General features: G+C 40.7%; 1 protein-coding gene across 1 annotated transcript in view; it reads right to left on the minus strand.

Moving 5' to 3' along the window:
* Cfap61 (cilia and flagella associated protein 61) overlaps nt 1-15,822 on the minus strand; it is a 319,254-nt gene that overhangs the window by 98,816 nt on the left and 204,616 nt on the right. Inside the window, exons 19-20 of the mRNA XM_008841463.2 lie at nt 6,248-6,346; nt 861-1,029 (exon numbers count right to left, since the gene is read on the minus strand). Of these exons, the coding sequence (XP_008839685.1) occupies nt 861-1,029; nt 6,248-6,346 (268 nt within the window). The remainder of the gene's footprint in view (nt 1-860; nt 1,030-6,247; nt 6,347-15,822) is intronic.

Consider the following 15,822-nt stretch of genomic DNA (forward strand, 5'->3'; position numbering starts at 1 on the left):
GGAGATCTCAATGTGCAGCCAAAGCTGAGGACATCAATTAAGTGCTGCCGAAGCTGCTCAGCACATGTGGACACAGGCGAGGCTGACAACCTGTCTGTGCGCTGCCTCTTCCCTGGCTTAGAAATGCAAAGGAATTACACACACTCCCTTGCCAAATCCACAGCCCTGCATGAAATGATCTCAGACCCCATCCTTGAGTTAGAATGTCAGTCTTCTCTTGCTGGAGAAATGCCTTATTTCTGTGCACCACACAAAAGAATACTGTTACTGCAATGTGGGAGACCCAAGATCTGCTGCCCTCAGACAGGGAACAGCTTTAGTTGCATCCTGCAATGCTTCAGTCAAATGTGGCTGAAGAGCTCAGACAGAAAGCCCAGTCACTGGGAAACTACTCAATCCAATTTCCTAGTTTTATAACTGAGAGACAAAATAAAATAAGGGTTGACAGAAGGTGCACATGTTTGAAATACTTTTGTGGGAGCGCATTGCCCTAGCCAAATGTTAGCCTCTAGAGGCATAAATTAATTTACCACAGATGCATGCCTGGTTGGGTCTGGAGTCTGCTATGGTGAGCCATAAGTGTTAGACTTTGGGACAACAGCTTCAGGAATGACATTTCTCCAACTAGCTGTGATTTTTATCCTTGAGCAGAATGTTTTCTTGGAATGGATTTCTGGGAGGGTTTGTAGACACCATTCTGGTCATGTGTGCGGGCCTTGGAGAGCACTTTTGTGAATACAGAGTGGCAGCTGTCAGGGCAAGAGAGGATACTCTTTACTCAGTGAGCATGTGCCCCAGTAAACCTATTAACTGTGGGGATCTCCGCTCAGGTCACTGGCGCCCTTGGTGCACAGCCTTACCTGGTACTGCTGCCCGGTGCAGAGAATGAGGTGGTCGTAGAACACGATTTTATTGTTGGAAAGCACGACGTGCTTGGCTGCTCGGTCTATGCCAGTCATTCTACCAACCACAACGTTAACCCAGGAGTTCAGTGACATCAATGCATAATCTTTATCATTAAAACAGAGACTGCAAAGAGAGAGGCTCCATCAGTGACATTTGAGCAGCTGACAGTGGGCATTAATTAGACATCTGGTGAGCTGGTTCAAGTCCCCTAGCGAGCCAGGTCTGTGCTCTTGCTGTGAGTTTACTAGGACCAAGAGTGGAGATTTTTACTTATGAAACACTTAGTCACAAATTGACATCTTCCCATTAAAGCTAAATTGTTCCACCTGGCTTAGGTCCACAAGGGGATACAGACGGAGGGTGCGTGAGTATGTGTGTGTGTGAAATTGCTTAGGCTTTGTGGTGGTTGTAAATCTGGCTGTTGAATTGTCCTACTGGCCACGAACTGCAAAGGAATGAAAAAGAAGAAATGTGGCATCTTGGGGGGTCCCCCAAAAGCAGGAGTCATAGAGCTTGAAAATGGAGAGTACTCCTTCTATTTTTTTAATGACATTCAATAAAAGACTCATGCTTTGTGCTAAAAACGACAAACCCTGTTTTATTTAAAGATGTCAGTTAAGGAATTAAGTGCAATCCCACTGCACAGGTCAAAGGTGATTTATGGGAAGCCAGAACTTTCATGAATATCATCCCAGGGTAGATGTGAGAGCTGAGGTTTCAGGGACCTGCTGATTGCATGGGCTTTCAGGTTTTGGAGTTCTATTGAGTTTGAGCATTCCACTGTAATGTGACAGAAGTGGGTTTCTTGTGGCTTTGGGTTTATTTAAAGAGGTTTTCTACAGGGTATGCTATATTTGCTGAAAGTTTTCACCTTGTATAAGTGACATTTTTTCTTTGTTGTTGTTTTTGTTTAAACATTTTATTAGCATTGCTTTCTTTAAGAAATAACATAATTACATTGAAAGACTTTGTATAGGTTGGAGAATTTGAAAAGGGAGTGAATGGAAAACTCACATTATAGGAGTGTGACATTTTAATGATCTTGGTGTGAAGACCCAGAATCTGTGGTGACAGAACAATAAGAAATTCATTTTAATTTAAGCTGCATGATCTTTTCTGGAAAGAATTGTGCCAAGATCTGCATCCTTCTGCTTTTGCCAATGAGCCTTGACCCTGGACCCTGTCTCCTCACCTCTCAGTGCAGGATAATGAACCCATCCTCCACCATTGTAAGGAACGGACAGGAGAATGTAGGAGATGCTGTTTTGTCAAGTGCGATGCATATGTGAAGGGTATTATTCTAAATAATGTTAATGATACATAATCCTGTTTACTCTCTTTGGAGGCAAACAGGATTCTGAAGTGGTAATAGGGGGACATTTTTTTCTTTTTGATCCACACATGAGTCTGGTCTGATCACACAAAGAGAATTCTTGTAATGGATGCACATTAGACCCTGTTACGGGGACTGTGAAAGAGATGGGGGCACTGAGCTTTGTGTCTCTCCACAAAAACAATACTTAAAAACAAGAAAATTTCTTAATAAAAAAGAAAAATCAGGGCTGGCCTGTCACAGGAAAATAATGGATAGTGAGATGAAATTCTCTTTATATGTTACATGTATAAAAACATTTCGATAGCTTTACAGGAATACAGGAAACTTCACTGCATCCACAGTCACAAGAGACACACAAAGGATTATTCATATTTGTTTTTTGGTGCCTACTGAAACCCGTCCAAGATGAGGAGAAATTAAATATAGTTAGTGCCCAGGGATTAGTCTTATGAAGATTTGCCCAAAGATAAAAGCTCTCAGGGGAAATTTGTGGGCAGCTAAGACAATGCTTTTTTAATGACAGTGGGTTAGTAGTATTGGCAATGTCAGATGCATATTTCAGAGTCAGAATCTGAAGCTTTGTCCAGTGGGAAGTAACACTTGGGAACATTCATTTTAAAAGAACCTTTACTGAGACACAAAAGAAAGTACTGAAGAGTGAGGCTGATGCTTTTACAGTCTGTTACATTTCTCAGTTCAAAGCACCACTGTGTGAATTATTGCTCTCCATGTTGGACACTACTACCCATGTGGACCTTCTTTAATTTCTCCATCGGATGAGTGACGCTCTCTACTGCACACTATAAATGACATTTTCCGCTCAATTATTTCCTAAACACAGTTTATAAGCCTCAAGACTTAATCATAGCAGAGACTATTTCACAGTTGGTGAGAAGAGACAGACTATCACCAGGTTTCTTCAAAGAGAAGGAAGCAAAGAAGTCCATCAGTGAGATTTCATGTTTTTCAAGAAATCTTGACACTGACTCAAAAATTATGTGAAAGCTGGCTGGAGATATAGCTAAATAGTAGATGCTTATCTGGCATGCATAATGCCCTAACTTTCCCCTAGCTAGCACTGAAGGAAAAAAAAAAAGAAAGTTATCCTCATAGAAAAATCTGGAGACACACCTGGGAGTGATGGCACAGGGCTCCAGTCCCAGCATTGAGGACATGGAGACAGGAAGTTAAGGGCTGGAAGCCAGCCTGGGATTCATAGTGAAGCCTTGCTTCAACAAACAAACCAAAGCATGATGGGGAACTTTCTTGAAGAAGGCATACACAAGGTATAGAAACATACAAGATGTGGCCTTACTTATCAAGGTAGTAGGGGCCCAAACCCTAGTAGTGAGAAACTTAGCCCAAATCCAAATCCTCAGGTGCATAATTAGAAGCTACTCATCAGGAACAAATGTAAGTCCGAGCAGACCTGCACCCCACAGAAACAGAACCCTTTAGACCTGGCAAGAAACTTTGAGATTTTTATAGGAGATTAACTGTGACACACTTGGAAGAACCATTGCAATTAACGTTCAATTATTCAGGGTTGATTGTCCAATTAGTGGGTTTCTCCTGCTTCCTGTGTCTCTCCCTTCCCGCACCTTCCTCCATCTGCCTCCCAGGTACATTGTTAGCACCTCCACTAAAGGCTGGACAGGGTTGGGGGAGAAGACAAAAATGGCTATTAAAAAATAACAATAATGAAGCAAAACACTGGTTAAGGATGAGTTCACAATTAGTATTTAGAATGAGGAATTTTGATTATTAGATTTACATATGTAATTTGCACTTGTTATTATTGAACTCCATGATCTGAGATAATTTCCTTTATTGAAATATGAAGACTATTTGAAAGACAGAGGTTGTTCGGTATTCAGTCTGTTTCCTGAGCACTGTAATGACATGAAGTTACCAACTCAAGGGGATCTGGTTGTTTGCTGCCTGTCTCTTCCTCAGTGGAGAGAACATCTGCATGTTCTTTGTAGGTAATTTCTATTCTACGTGATAAAATTTCTGCCCTTGGGAACTGTACATTATGGTTGAAGGATTTGGAACGTAGGTAATAAGCATAGGCTTAAAAGGAAAATTCCGTTATTATCTAAGATTTCAGGAGCTAGAAAAAAAATGGAGCAGGGTAATGTGAACTGGAGTGTACTGGAGTGTTTGTTACACATGGAGTAGTTGAGGTAGACTTCGTGTGAAAGGCAACATCTAGGAAAAGGAAAAGCAAAGGCACCTAGGTAGGGACTTGCCTGTTGTGTCTGAAGTACATTAAGGTTGTTGGTATGGATGGACTGGAGAGAAAAGAGCAGAATTAGCAATGGAAGTCAGTGGAAAAGGGCAGATTTTATAAACCTCAGAGTATTCTAGAACTTTCTGTGGTGATGAAAGCACTCTAAAGCAACTATGCTGTGGTAGCATGCTAATGGTCTGAGTCACTAATATGTGGCAAATGTGACTTCGGAGCTGAAATATTCATCTCACTTAGTTTAAATTAGTTTAAAGGATATAGCACCACGTAACTTTAGCTACTTTATCTCCAGCTGCCTAAACTTCTAGGACACTGAAGTTCTAGGAGGCAGGTCTGACGTCATCTGAGTCATGTGTTTTTGTACGTTGTTCTGGTGACTGTGTTGAGAAGGCAGAGAGACAAGGGTAGAGGACAGTACTGGGCGACCACACAGCTACTCTGCCTGGGTGTGTCACAACTTCAGACAGTCCACAGCACTGTTCTCACAACCTCACACCCAACAGACCGGCAGAAACTTCACCAAGCTCACTGACTTAAATTCCTTTTAAAGGACATCAACAAAGCCAGCATTTCCTGAAAATAATGTAATCTAGGAAACAGAAAAGTGAAGGGAAGAGATGTCCATTAGTCAATCCTCAGTTCCTGGTCAAGACTTAGAGTTGTGTTTATTTTAACAAATAAATAAACAAAAAAATCCAGCAAGCCTGACTGAGCATATACTTTTTCACAATCAAGAAAATCAAAGTCCAAGAGAAATGAAGTCCCTTACCCAGATCCTAGTAGTAGGGGCCAGAGGCTAGATCAGCATCTCTCAAACTCAAATCCTATATCTTTTTTATTGTTCTGTAATGATACCCTCCCAAAATGTTATTTATTTATTTATTTATTTATTTATTTATTTATTTTTATTGCATTTTAAAGTGTGTAGTCTGACAAGGTGGGGTGATGGCTTATTGATAGAGCACTTGCCTAGCATGTGGGGGTCTCTTGGTCCATTCTTAGCACCACAAACAGCACCAACAAAATTCTACAGTCTGATAAAGGTGCTAATTCAGAATGGTCTTGGTTCTATTGGCAAAGAAGGGATGATTTTTCCCAGTGAAGGCAAAGCAAGTCTCTTCAAGAAGAAAGAAGTTCCCTTCAACAAGTATTCTGATATGCCCCCGCCCCAGCTGGAAAAGAAACACTTTCCTTTTCTTTGTCTTCATTTGAAAAACACTGGGAGACTTTTTAGAGCAGTGTGCCTATTATCTATATACCCATGTTTTGCTCCCAGAAATTGAAATTAGTGGAAGCTCTGTAATGATGAAATGGCATTTCCAAGAACAGATGATGTCAAATGGTGGTTCTGTGATAAGAACAGCAAAGCTTTTCTGGCCTGGTGAGAGCAGTCCTGGACAACTAGCTCTTGGTGCCTATTGCAAGGTAGGGTGGGAGAGAAACCCACGCCCTAAGGCGGTGCCTGTGGGTGCAAGCATGGCCAAAGTTTCACTGTCCTGCCTTTCAGAACCCAGTGGGGAGGCTGTTGGGTCCCATAGGCTCCATTCTAATTGTAGGAACAGGGATGCTTTCTTCTCATAGATACAAAATGGTAACCACATTCATGCACAAACTGTTTAATTTGTATTTCCCAAGTCATGCCTGAATTTCAGGAGAAAGACCCTCCATTTTTCCCTTTCCACTTTGGAATCTATTATTTAACATAAAAAACAACTGCACACAAATTAAAAAGAAGTTTGGAAGAAGAATCATACTCGCTTGCTAGAAATTTCCTTTGTTCACTGCCCAAAAGTTTTTTTCCTGGGAGTCCATGAGTTGAAATCAGGGTGAGATTATTAAACTTCAGGTGAGAGCTAAAGAGAAATTAAAAAAAGAAAAGAACAAAAAGTCAAATATTGTTTATTATAATTCATTTAATGTTATTTCCCGTATCATCTAATTCTTAGGTTTTTCTTTGGAGGTAGCAACTCTTTTCATACAAATCTTCAAATCAACCACTATGACAAAGAAAGGGAGATGGTGTTGAAGCTAACTGCAGAAAATTCTGAAAGCTATGCATAGTGTAAGGGAGACACTTGAATTTTTAAAAAATGCTTCCCCAGCGTAGAACAAAACAGAACCTATACATTGAGAGAAGGGACCTCAGTTTTGCATAAATTAATGCAAAGTGAGTGTTCAGACCACTTGTAAGAAGCTGGAATCCTAACCCCACAGCACAGTGACTAACTATATACTTTGCAGTTTTGCCCCCATGAAGTCCTCCCAGCAACCAAGTCAATGATATTATTAGCTTTATTTTATCATGTGAAACTGGGGCGCAAAGATTTTCCAAGGCCATATAATGTGACCTCACCTAACCTTTACCTCTGTAGTGGTCCCATGTAATTTGGGTGAGGTTGATTATAGGATACTCCAGGAGATACCAAAACCTGCAGGTGCTCAAGTCCCTAATAAAAGGTGCTTTAGTATGTATACATAAGATACACACAGCCTCTTGCACACTTTAAATCACCTCTAGCTTACTTACAATAACTTATATAAAAGTATAAGAGGCAGGCGGATCTCTGTGAGTTCAAGGCCAGCTTGGTCTACATAGTGAGTTCCAGGACAGCTGGAGCTACAGGGAGACCCTGTCTCAAAAAAAAAAAAAGTATAAGTATTTGGTATACTGTGTTGTTTAAAGAATAAAGTTTGTATATGTTCGGTGTAGTGAGAAGTTTTTCTCTCAAGTATTTTCTGTCTGAGGTTGGTTGAATCTATGGATGAAAACCTGGGGACAGGGATAGCTGCCTGCCCTGTTCTGAATATTTCAAGCTGCTGAGAAGGATCCACAATCATCCAATTCCCACAGCTCAACCTCAGTCTTTTCATGTATAGTTATTCAAATTAGGATATCAAGATATCACCTAGTAGAATATTCTAGAGGATTCCTTTTAAGAACAAAACTATCACTGGGCTGGTGGCATGCACTATAATCCCAGCACTTGGGAGGCTGAGGCAGGAGGATCATAAATTCCAGCCCAGCCTGGGCTACACTGACTCTGTCTCAAACCAAACCAAACCAAACCAAAACAAAACAAAACAAAACAAACAAAACAAAACAAAACACCAAACTGCCTTATAGTTTACATTATGCTTTTCAGAGCCCAGGGCACACTCACAGGCATTATCACAGTGATTAAACTTCAAAACAACACTGGGGGCATTGGAGTGAACACCAGGTTATGTGTATTTGGTATGTAAGAAAACCAAGGATGGGACAGTTAAGTAATTTGTTCAAGCTCAAAAGCAGCCAGCGCCAGCAAAGCTGCTCTTGCTTTATAACCCCAGGCAACACTCTCTCCGCTCACCGCCTGCCCTCTGAAACCAGCCCTGCAGGTAGGCCTCAGAGCTTGCCCAGCACATGTGAAGCTTAGGACTCACTCTTTAGGATGCCTCTCCTGCAATCTGTCTTCTGCTCAGACTTAGCAAAAATGTTGAGTGAGATCTTTTCACAGGATCCTTGTTGATAAGGAGGATATTTTTCCCCTTTCTTAGTTTTCATGGCCTCTTTCAATTAACCAAATGCCAAAAAGGAGGCCTGCACCAGACCAGAGGAAAACACCTGCCCTCCTTTCCCGAGAGGAGGTTGGAGATTTTCCAACTGGAAATGCTACCAGTTTACTGGCAGTCTGTTAAGTAGCACTAAAAACGGGACTTTTGGTGATGGTGGAGGCTGGCAGCGCAATAAACTGAGCTGAACCTGACATTTGAAAACAGCTAAATATTATGAAAGATTTTGCTCTGAAATCTCTAAGGATGGCTATCATTTAAGAATGAATATTCCTATTCAGTATGAAGAAAATCAAGCATGCCTTATCCCCTGGTAATAAGAACAAAAATTCTGAATATCTACAAATAGCATAAAGGTCACAATTAACCTTGGCTGCTTAGGCTGTCCGTCAAGAAACACACACCAATGATAGGCCTTGGATTTACTGCCGTCCAGTGGAAAACACAAATAATAATAGTGTTCACACCCACAAAGTTTATTCTGGCTTTGAATCTCCTGTGAACAAAATGTACTTTATATTATGCCAGCAACAGTTACAGGCAGGCTCTTTTTACATCTTCATGCAGATAGATGACTTAACAATTATGCAGATCTATCTTTTACTACAAAAACAATCCCTTTGGTACAAGTAATTTGAATTATCTCACGACAGGAATCAAATGACTTGTAAATTGCCAAATTACCACATTGTATTATCCCGAATTATGCTATTGTACAATTAAATTTTTCCCAAAAGAAAAAAGAATTTTCCCAGAAGACAGAACAGGATTTTGTTTTGTCTTTTTAAACATCATCTATATTGATACAATTTTTCTGAAGGGAGAGAGTTTCTGAATTGTTCTTATCTAAAAGAACCAGCTTTTCTTTTTCTTCAGCTGTAGTGCAATTCCTTCTGTGTTCTTCACTTGGCTGCTCTGGTTCTTTATTCAGTCTTCAAGTTCCCTTCTGGAACCTAACTTGTTCTCCCTTCCTTATTCTCCATGGAGCATGTATATCTCCCACATCACAAGGAACACACACAGCGCTCACTAGCTTTTCTCCCTTTCCCTTTGTGTATCTATGAGAACATTCTTTCATTCCCTAGTTCAGAAGATGGGTTTCTCCCCATGAGTCCTGGTTCCTTTTCAAATCCCTGTGCCAGCAGATTTCTCTTACAGTGATACTCAGGAGGCCAGTCTAGTGCTGATAAGGTAGGTCCACAGCACTGACAGGCATGTAGCTGTGTTTCTCCACTTCTCTATGTGTGGCTTTTATTCTCAAAGCCACCCTAGATCTAAGGTAGCTCTTGGAGTTCCCCCCATCCATGACTATTATAAGCAGAATGAAGGAGAAATGGGGTTAATATTAAAAGGCAGAATTCCTTGGACCAATAAAACCAAGAAGAGTTCAGCTAAGGGAAAAAAAAAATTCTAGTTGGGCAGCGCCCAGAATCACAGCAGTTCTGAGAGCAATGGTATCAGACAGCACTTGAAGAAAAATCAGAAGTGACATAAAACAATTGAATTGACTACAGCTTAAGTCAACCAAGCAGTCAGTTGGTTCCAGAGCCTCCTGACACCAGCTAGCCTTCATTACTATGGACAGACTCCACACAGGTTCAGGCTATTGGTCCAGTGCAGGAGCCTGTCCCAATCAATGGTCGCTTACTAATTTTATTTAACAGCAGAAAGGCTGCGTATTAAAGAGCCCAGCTGATAGTTCCATGTGTCATCTCTGCTTATATTACCAGAACAAATCAACATTACAATGTTTAGTGAAGGAAATTGGAAATCAGAGGTTTTCATAAAAGTGGTGTGGTTACTTTTTTTTTTTTTCCTTCAAGAAACCACATTGCCTAGAATTCTGTTATCAAGCACCAAGTGCAGAATGAATCCTGGAAGCCAACTAGCAGTCTCTGCTCACTCATGAAGGAAAAGCCTTGTGAATCAGGGTCCAGACACAAGCTAGAGAACACATTCTCTCAGGTCTGAGTAAATTAAACGAGACTTACACAGGATTATAGCTACTAAAAGGGATAGAGAACCATCAAGGGGCTAGCAAGATGGGATGCCATCACAATCCTAAGCCTAAAGGAGTGAGACAGGTAGCAAATGGGACAGCTGGGTCATGCAGGAAGCCACACTTAGGAGCTGTGTCTATAGACACACTGGGTCAACACTGTGTTAAACTTGTCTTTGATGACTTTTATGAGCCAGCTCTTCCCCATTTCTACGTTTCTTACTCACCAGGCTTAGGGCTAGTTTCCCTAGTCTCTGTTTCTGTCTCTGTCTCTGTCTCTCTCTCTCTTCTTCTTCTTCTTCTTCTACTTCCACATAGCTACTGGAAACCTCTTTTTACATTAAATCATATTTCAGCTGTTTCTGGGTTTGAGATTCCACCTTTGCTTACTACCTTGGCAGCAACAGAGCTGAACAGTTAAGATCATGGGCTAGGGAGGACTCAAACCACCTTAGTGCCTCAGTTGGACTCCTAGCTCTGTTTTTTTTGACCTTGGGCAAGTTATTTAACCTTGTGGTGTCTCAGTTTCTTCACTTGTAAAATGGGAATGGTAGAACTTAATGCGTTATAGGCGAGCTGTGAAGATGAAAGGATACCTACAGAGTACTCAGAACACTCCCTGCTGCACATTTTCAACGAGTCTAGGGACTGGAGGGATGGCTCAGTGGTTAAGAACACTGGCTGCTCTTGCAGAGGACCTGAGTTTGATTTCCAGCACCCACATGGAGGCTAACAAACGCCCATAACTCTAGTTTCTGACCTCTGAGGGCACTGTAGGACATGGGTGTACTGAGGCAATACACTCATACACATAAAATAAAAAATAAAGTATTTAAAAAGTATTAAGTCCAGATTCACTAGTCCTTATAGTCCTGGGCTAATCTAACCTTCCCAGTCTGCCTTACAACATCAGCCTTTCTACCACCCACTGAAGGTTCCCTACCTTTCATGCCATCAGAAAAGAACACTAGATTTAAAATTTTTCCTTCCAACTTTGTATTTTTGCTATGATAGTTCTTTCTGCAGTCTGATATAGGAACATCTGAACACTTGATTTGATTTGGTACAAAATTATGAAGTTTATGGTGCTCGAGCTGTTCTGAGGATAAAATATGGATTGGAATGTTTAAGAGTTTACATTTGCTTATATATGAATATTCAAGAAGTTCCTGCAGACAGAACAGCAGGTCACTGGGTACATCTTGGCTTTGAGCAAGCATTACAGGAAATGGCACAAACAGCAGTCACAGATAAAGACTCCACTTCACATCTAACGGTATTGGCTTAATGTATATCAACACTATCTAGCTGCATTGTGAGCCCTCTGTTCCAAAATCAAAGGTCACCATGTTGTGAAAAAAATAGTTCAAGTTAAGTGCGCAAGCCAATGAAACATTAAACAAGTACACCTGCATTTTTCACAGTAAATAATTCCAGTGGGGATTTCATGTTGCTGTGGATACAAAGGGAGGAACAGCTCAAAGATACTTGTAAAGCAGGGAGGGATTACAGTATCCAGGGAAATAAGTAAAAGGTATTGTGTTGCATTCTGTGTCAGGAGGACAGCTACAAAATTAGGTCTAAACATCCTTATCCTGCAAATAAAGAGGATCACACTGCCAATTTATTGTGTGCAAGAAAAAGAAACAAAAATTTTCACATTGCTTGTCATTTTGGGCAGTAAAAGCCTGTCAATCTGCAAGGCAAGTGCTCATTAATTTTTATATTTTTGCTGATTTTTTCTTGTGTGTGGCATGATGAAGGCAGTCAGCCAAAGCAAGTGATTTAATTAACTCCTTTTATTAAAGCTCTTATTTGAACAACTAGATAATGTAGAGAAAAATAATTACTTCACATCGATCTAAATGTTTCAGTTTAACTTACCAAAACCCCTGCTTTTGGAATTGTTCAAGACAGTGACAAAAATATTTTCCAGATGATAATAAATCCTAACTCAAGATAGATATTTGACCTGGTTGCTTGTTTTACTATAAGTCAAAGAACAACTCAGTTTTAACTCAGCCTCAAAGATGTAAGAGAATATCACAGTTAATAATATGATAAAATGCTACAGGTAGGAGGTAAAGGTAGGGGGCTATTGCGAACTTCCACTACTGGAAGATAAATGTGTTAAAAGTCAGGACAAAGATTTATTATAAATATAGAGCAGATTAAAAGAATCTATTAGATTTTCCTTGGAAAAAATTAACTTTTCTTTAACCAGTTTTTGTTAGTATTGTTGATTTAGATCACAAAAGTTTTTTTTGTTTTTTTTTTTTGAGACATCTCAAGCTAGGTGCTTTATTTTATTCTGCTAGTAAAAATACCAGTGCCACATCCATGGCTGTCAGGAATGGCACATTCTGACCTTCAGGGGAGACCAAAGAGAAAGAGCCAAAGAGGAGGAATCAGGGAGGATTCTGAGCACCTGTAGAAGAGGGTGAAGGCATGCGCCGGTGAGGCAGAGGTCAAAGCTCTTTCCCTGACCCTTCTCTTGTCTTGGGTAAACCTTGCTGGCTCCACCTTGGGTGGTGAGTCAGAGCTCTCCTGTTCTCATTAATCCCTGTAGGAACCAGGATGGGAACTGGAGAAAGGAGATAAGGAACAGATCTCATTAAGCCTACCCTGAATCCAGACATCATCCAGGAGTGTGGAGTCTCCAGGGATCTGGCCAGGCAGGGGCATGGTGGCCAGTGTCAGGTTCTGTGGGGAACATTTGGATCCTTACTAAAAACAAAGTTATCTTTGAAAAATGATAAGAATAAAGTTTGGGGGGGCTAGAGAGATGGCTCAGCAGTTAAGAACACGTATTGTTCTTCCAGTGGACCTGGATTTGAGTCCCAAGACCCATATAGTGGCTAAGAACCATCTATAACTTCAGTTACAGGGGATCCAACACCCTCTTCTGGCCTCTTTGGGGCATTGCACACATGTGGTACACTTATAAATGCAGGCAAAACACTCATACACACAAAATAAAAATAATAAAATACTTTAAAAAGAATAAAGTTTTGGACTGCTGGCAGAACAAATTAAAAATAATTTTGAGTTTTTCTTCATAATTTATAGGAAATTATTAATGATTTTTTCATACATATATGCTTTGAGCATGTCTATATATATTAAACATATACAAGCTATAACTATCAAGATGGTAGCATTAAGACAAACCAGGAAGTCTTTGCACAAAAGAAATGCAAAACTCAAGACACAAATCAATCAGGTTCACATGACTAAATGACAAAACATGATGGGACTACAAGAGCAAGTGACATTACTGTTGTTGATGAATGAGGGTTTACATTTAGGGCAAAAAAAAAAAAGGCAATTAGGACAGCTTTATGAACACCATATGGGCTGGCTTCCTGATGCTTGCCAGGTACTTCTTGGGCCCCCATTCTTTGTGGTGATAGTTTAAGCATGAAGCTTTATGAAATGGTCCAATTTGTATGTAAATACCAGAAACTTGGGATAATGATTTCAGCTATATAATGTTAATGATGACATAATAATTAGGCTGAGTAGGCACTAAAGTAATGATGTGAGTTAGAAGTTATATGATTTCCTGAGATTCAGAAAATGTGGTTTGGAAAACAAGCCCATAAACTAGTTTAGCTACAATTATAGGGGGAAATTGTTCCCATCTAGATAACACTGTCAATTTTGAGGAAATGTCTACATAAATGGTCCCCAAACCCAGTTGTAAGTCAGAATTATCTGCAGAGTCTGTCAAACATACATATTCCTGAAACCTACTCTAGCCCTTCTGAATAATAATACTATAAATAGGGACTGAGAAACCATATTACTTTAAAAAATTTTTATTATTTTTATTTTATGTGTATGAGTGTATTGCCTGCATGTATATAAGTGCACCCATGTCATGCAATGCCCATGGAGGTCAGAAGAGGGCATTGAATCCCCTGGAACTGGAATTACGGACAGTTGTTAGCCTCCATGTGAGTGCTGGGAACCAAAACAGGGTCCTCTGCAAGAACAGCCAGTTCTGTTGAGCCATCTCTAGCTTCCCAGAAAATACGTTTCTACAGTCCTCTTCACCCTCACCTAAGTGCCCAATCCATGCAGAAGTGTAGTTTGGAACTTCCACAAACTGTGGTTTACAGAGATTACTCAACATTAACCCTAAGGTCTAGAAAGGTGATTTGCAATGTTTTTATCCATTACACATTCTTAAAATAAAAGGGAATTCAGAGTTCTTTTTAAAAAGCCCAAATGTCCTCTGCTTCCCTGTGCTTGCACAACCCGCAGGCCTCTCTCCAGGGTAAGTCGATAGTGCCCTCTGTGCCTTGACTCCCCCAGCCTCATTCACGAGCTCCCATCTCCCCAGTCTCTCCTCCTAGCCTGGGACCTGTCCCATTCCTTGTCTTGGCGCCCCAGACACCTGGGGAACCACCACTGCTTCCTGATCCTGTGCATCCAGAACAACTCAGTTCCTTCTCAGGTCCCCAGGAGCACTGCTTCTGGGACTGGTCCCACCCTCACTTCCCTCTGCCTCCCTGGGTCTGCACAACCTGCCAGCCTCTTTCCTGGATGCTGGGGTTGACCTTTCTGCTTCCTGATCCTTTGCATCCAGACCAACCCAGTCCCTCATTGCAGTCCCCAGGAGCCCTTGGGGCCTCTTCCCACCCCCATCTCCCTTTGCATCTCTGGGTGGCATGGCCACCAGCTGTCCCAGACCAGCATCTTTCCTGGGCCCTGCTCCAAGGCCAGTCCAACCCCCAAATTCCTGAGGCCAAAATCTTTCCTGGAGGGACCCAGCCCTTAGGAGAAAGCCTGAGAGCATCTGATCCTCATCTGACTTGGGCCTCTGTGGGAACTCCTGAAGACAAAAGCAATCTGGCCATGCCAATATAAAATCGAAAGAGAGAACTGGAAGCTTAGAGGAACCAGTCTTTCATGCCCAAAAAGTAAACCACAAAGACACATAAAGTTTACAAAAAGAAGCAGAACTAAGCTTGAAGGCTTAAGTCTCACACAAGAATCAGAAACTACAAAAGAAATTCATGTGTCAAAATCACAGAGAAAAAATAATAACATGAAAAACCAAAATAACATATCCCCACCAAATACCAATAGTCCTCTATGTTCTTAGAAAAGATAAAAAAAATTGACAGACCTCTAGGCCAGTTAACCAAAAGAAAGAAAGAGCACCTCCAAATCAACAAAATCAGAGATGAAAGGGGAAACATCACAACAGACACTAAATTTGAAAACCTAAAAGAAATAGATGCATGTCTAAAGGCATGGGAAACACCAAAACTAATCCAAGAAGAGATTAACAGCTTAAATAGACCCATATCACAAAAAGAAATTGAAACAATAATACAAAATCTCCTGACTAAAAAAAGCCCAGGACCAGATGGATTTAGAGCAGAATTCTATCAGACATTTAAAGAATGTCTATATCCAATACTACTTAATTTATTCAAAAAGATAGAAATGGAACAATGAATCAAGAAGATATTACAATCATGAACACATATTCACCAAACTCTGGTGCACCCAACTTCATAAAAACAATACTACAGGTCTTTAAGACCAAAATTAACCCCAACTCATTAATAGTAGGGGACTTCAGTACTCCACTGTCTCCATTAGAAAGGTCAACAGGGCAAAGAGTTAACAGAGAGGCATCCTAATTAAACAAGACCATATATCAAATGGACTTAACAGACATCTACCAAGAATTCCACCCAAGCACCAAAGGACATACTTTCTACTCAGTACCCCATGGAACCTTCCCCAAAATCAACTATA

The sequence above is a fragment of the Nannospalax galili genome, unplaced genomic scaffold (genome assembly GCF_000622305.1).
Source record: "Nannospalax galili isolate Female #2095 unplaced genomic scaffold, S.galili_v1.0 scaffold510, whole genome shotgun sequence".
Classification (NCBI taxonomy): domain Eukaryota; kingdom Metazoa; phylum Chordata; class Mammalia; order Rodentia; family Spalacidae; genus Nannospalax; species Nannospalax galili.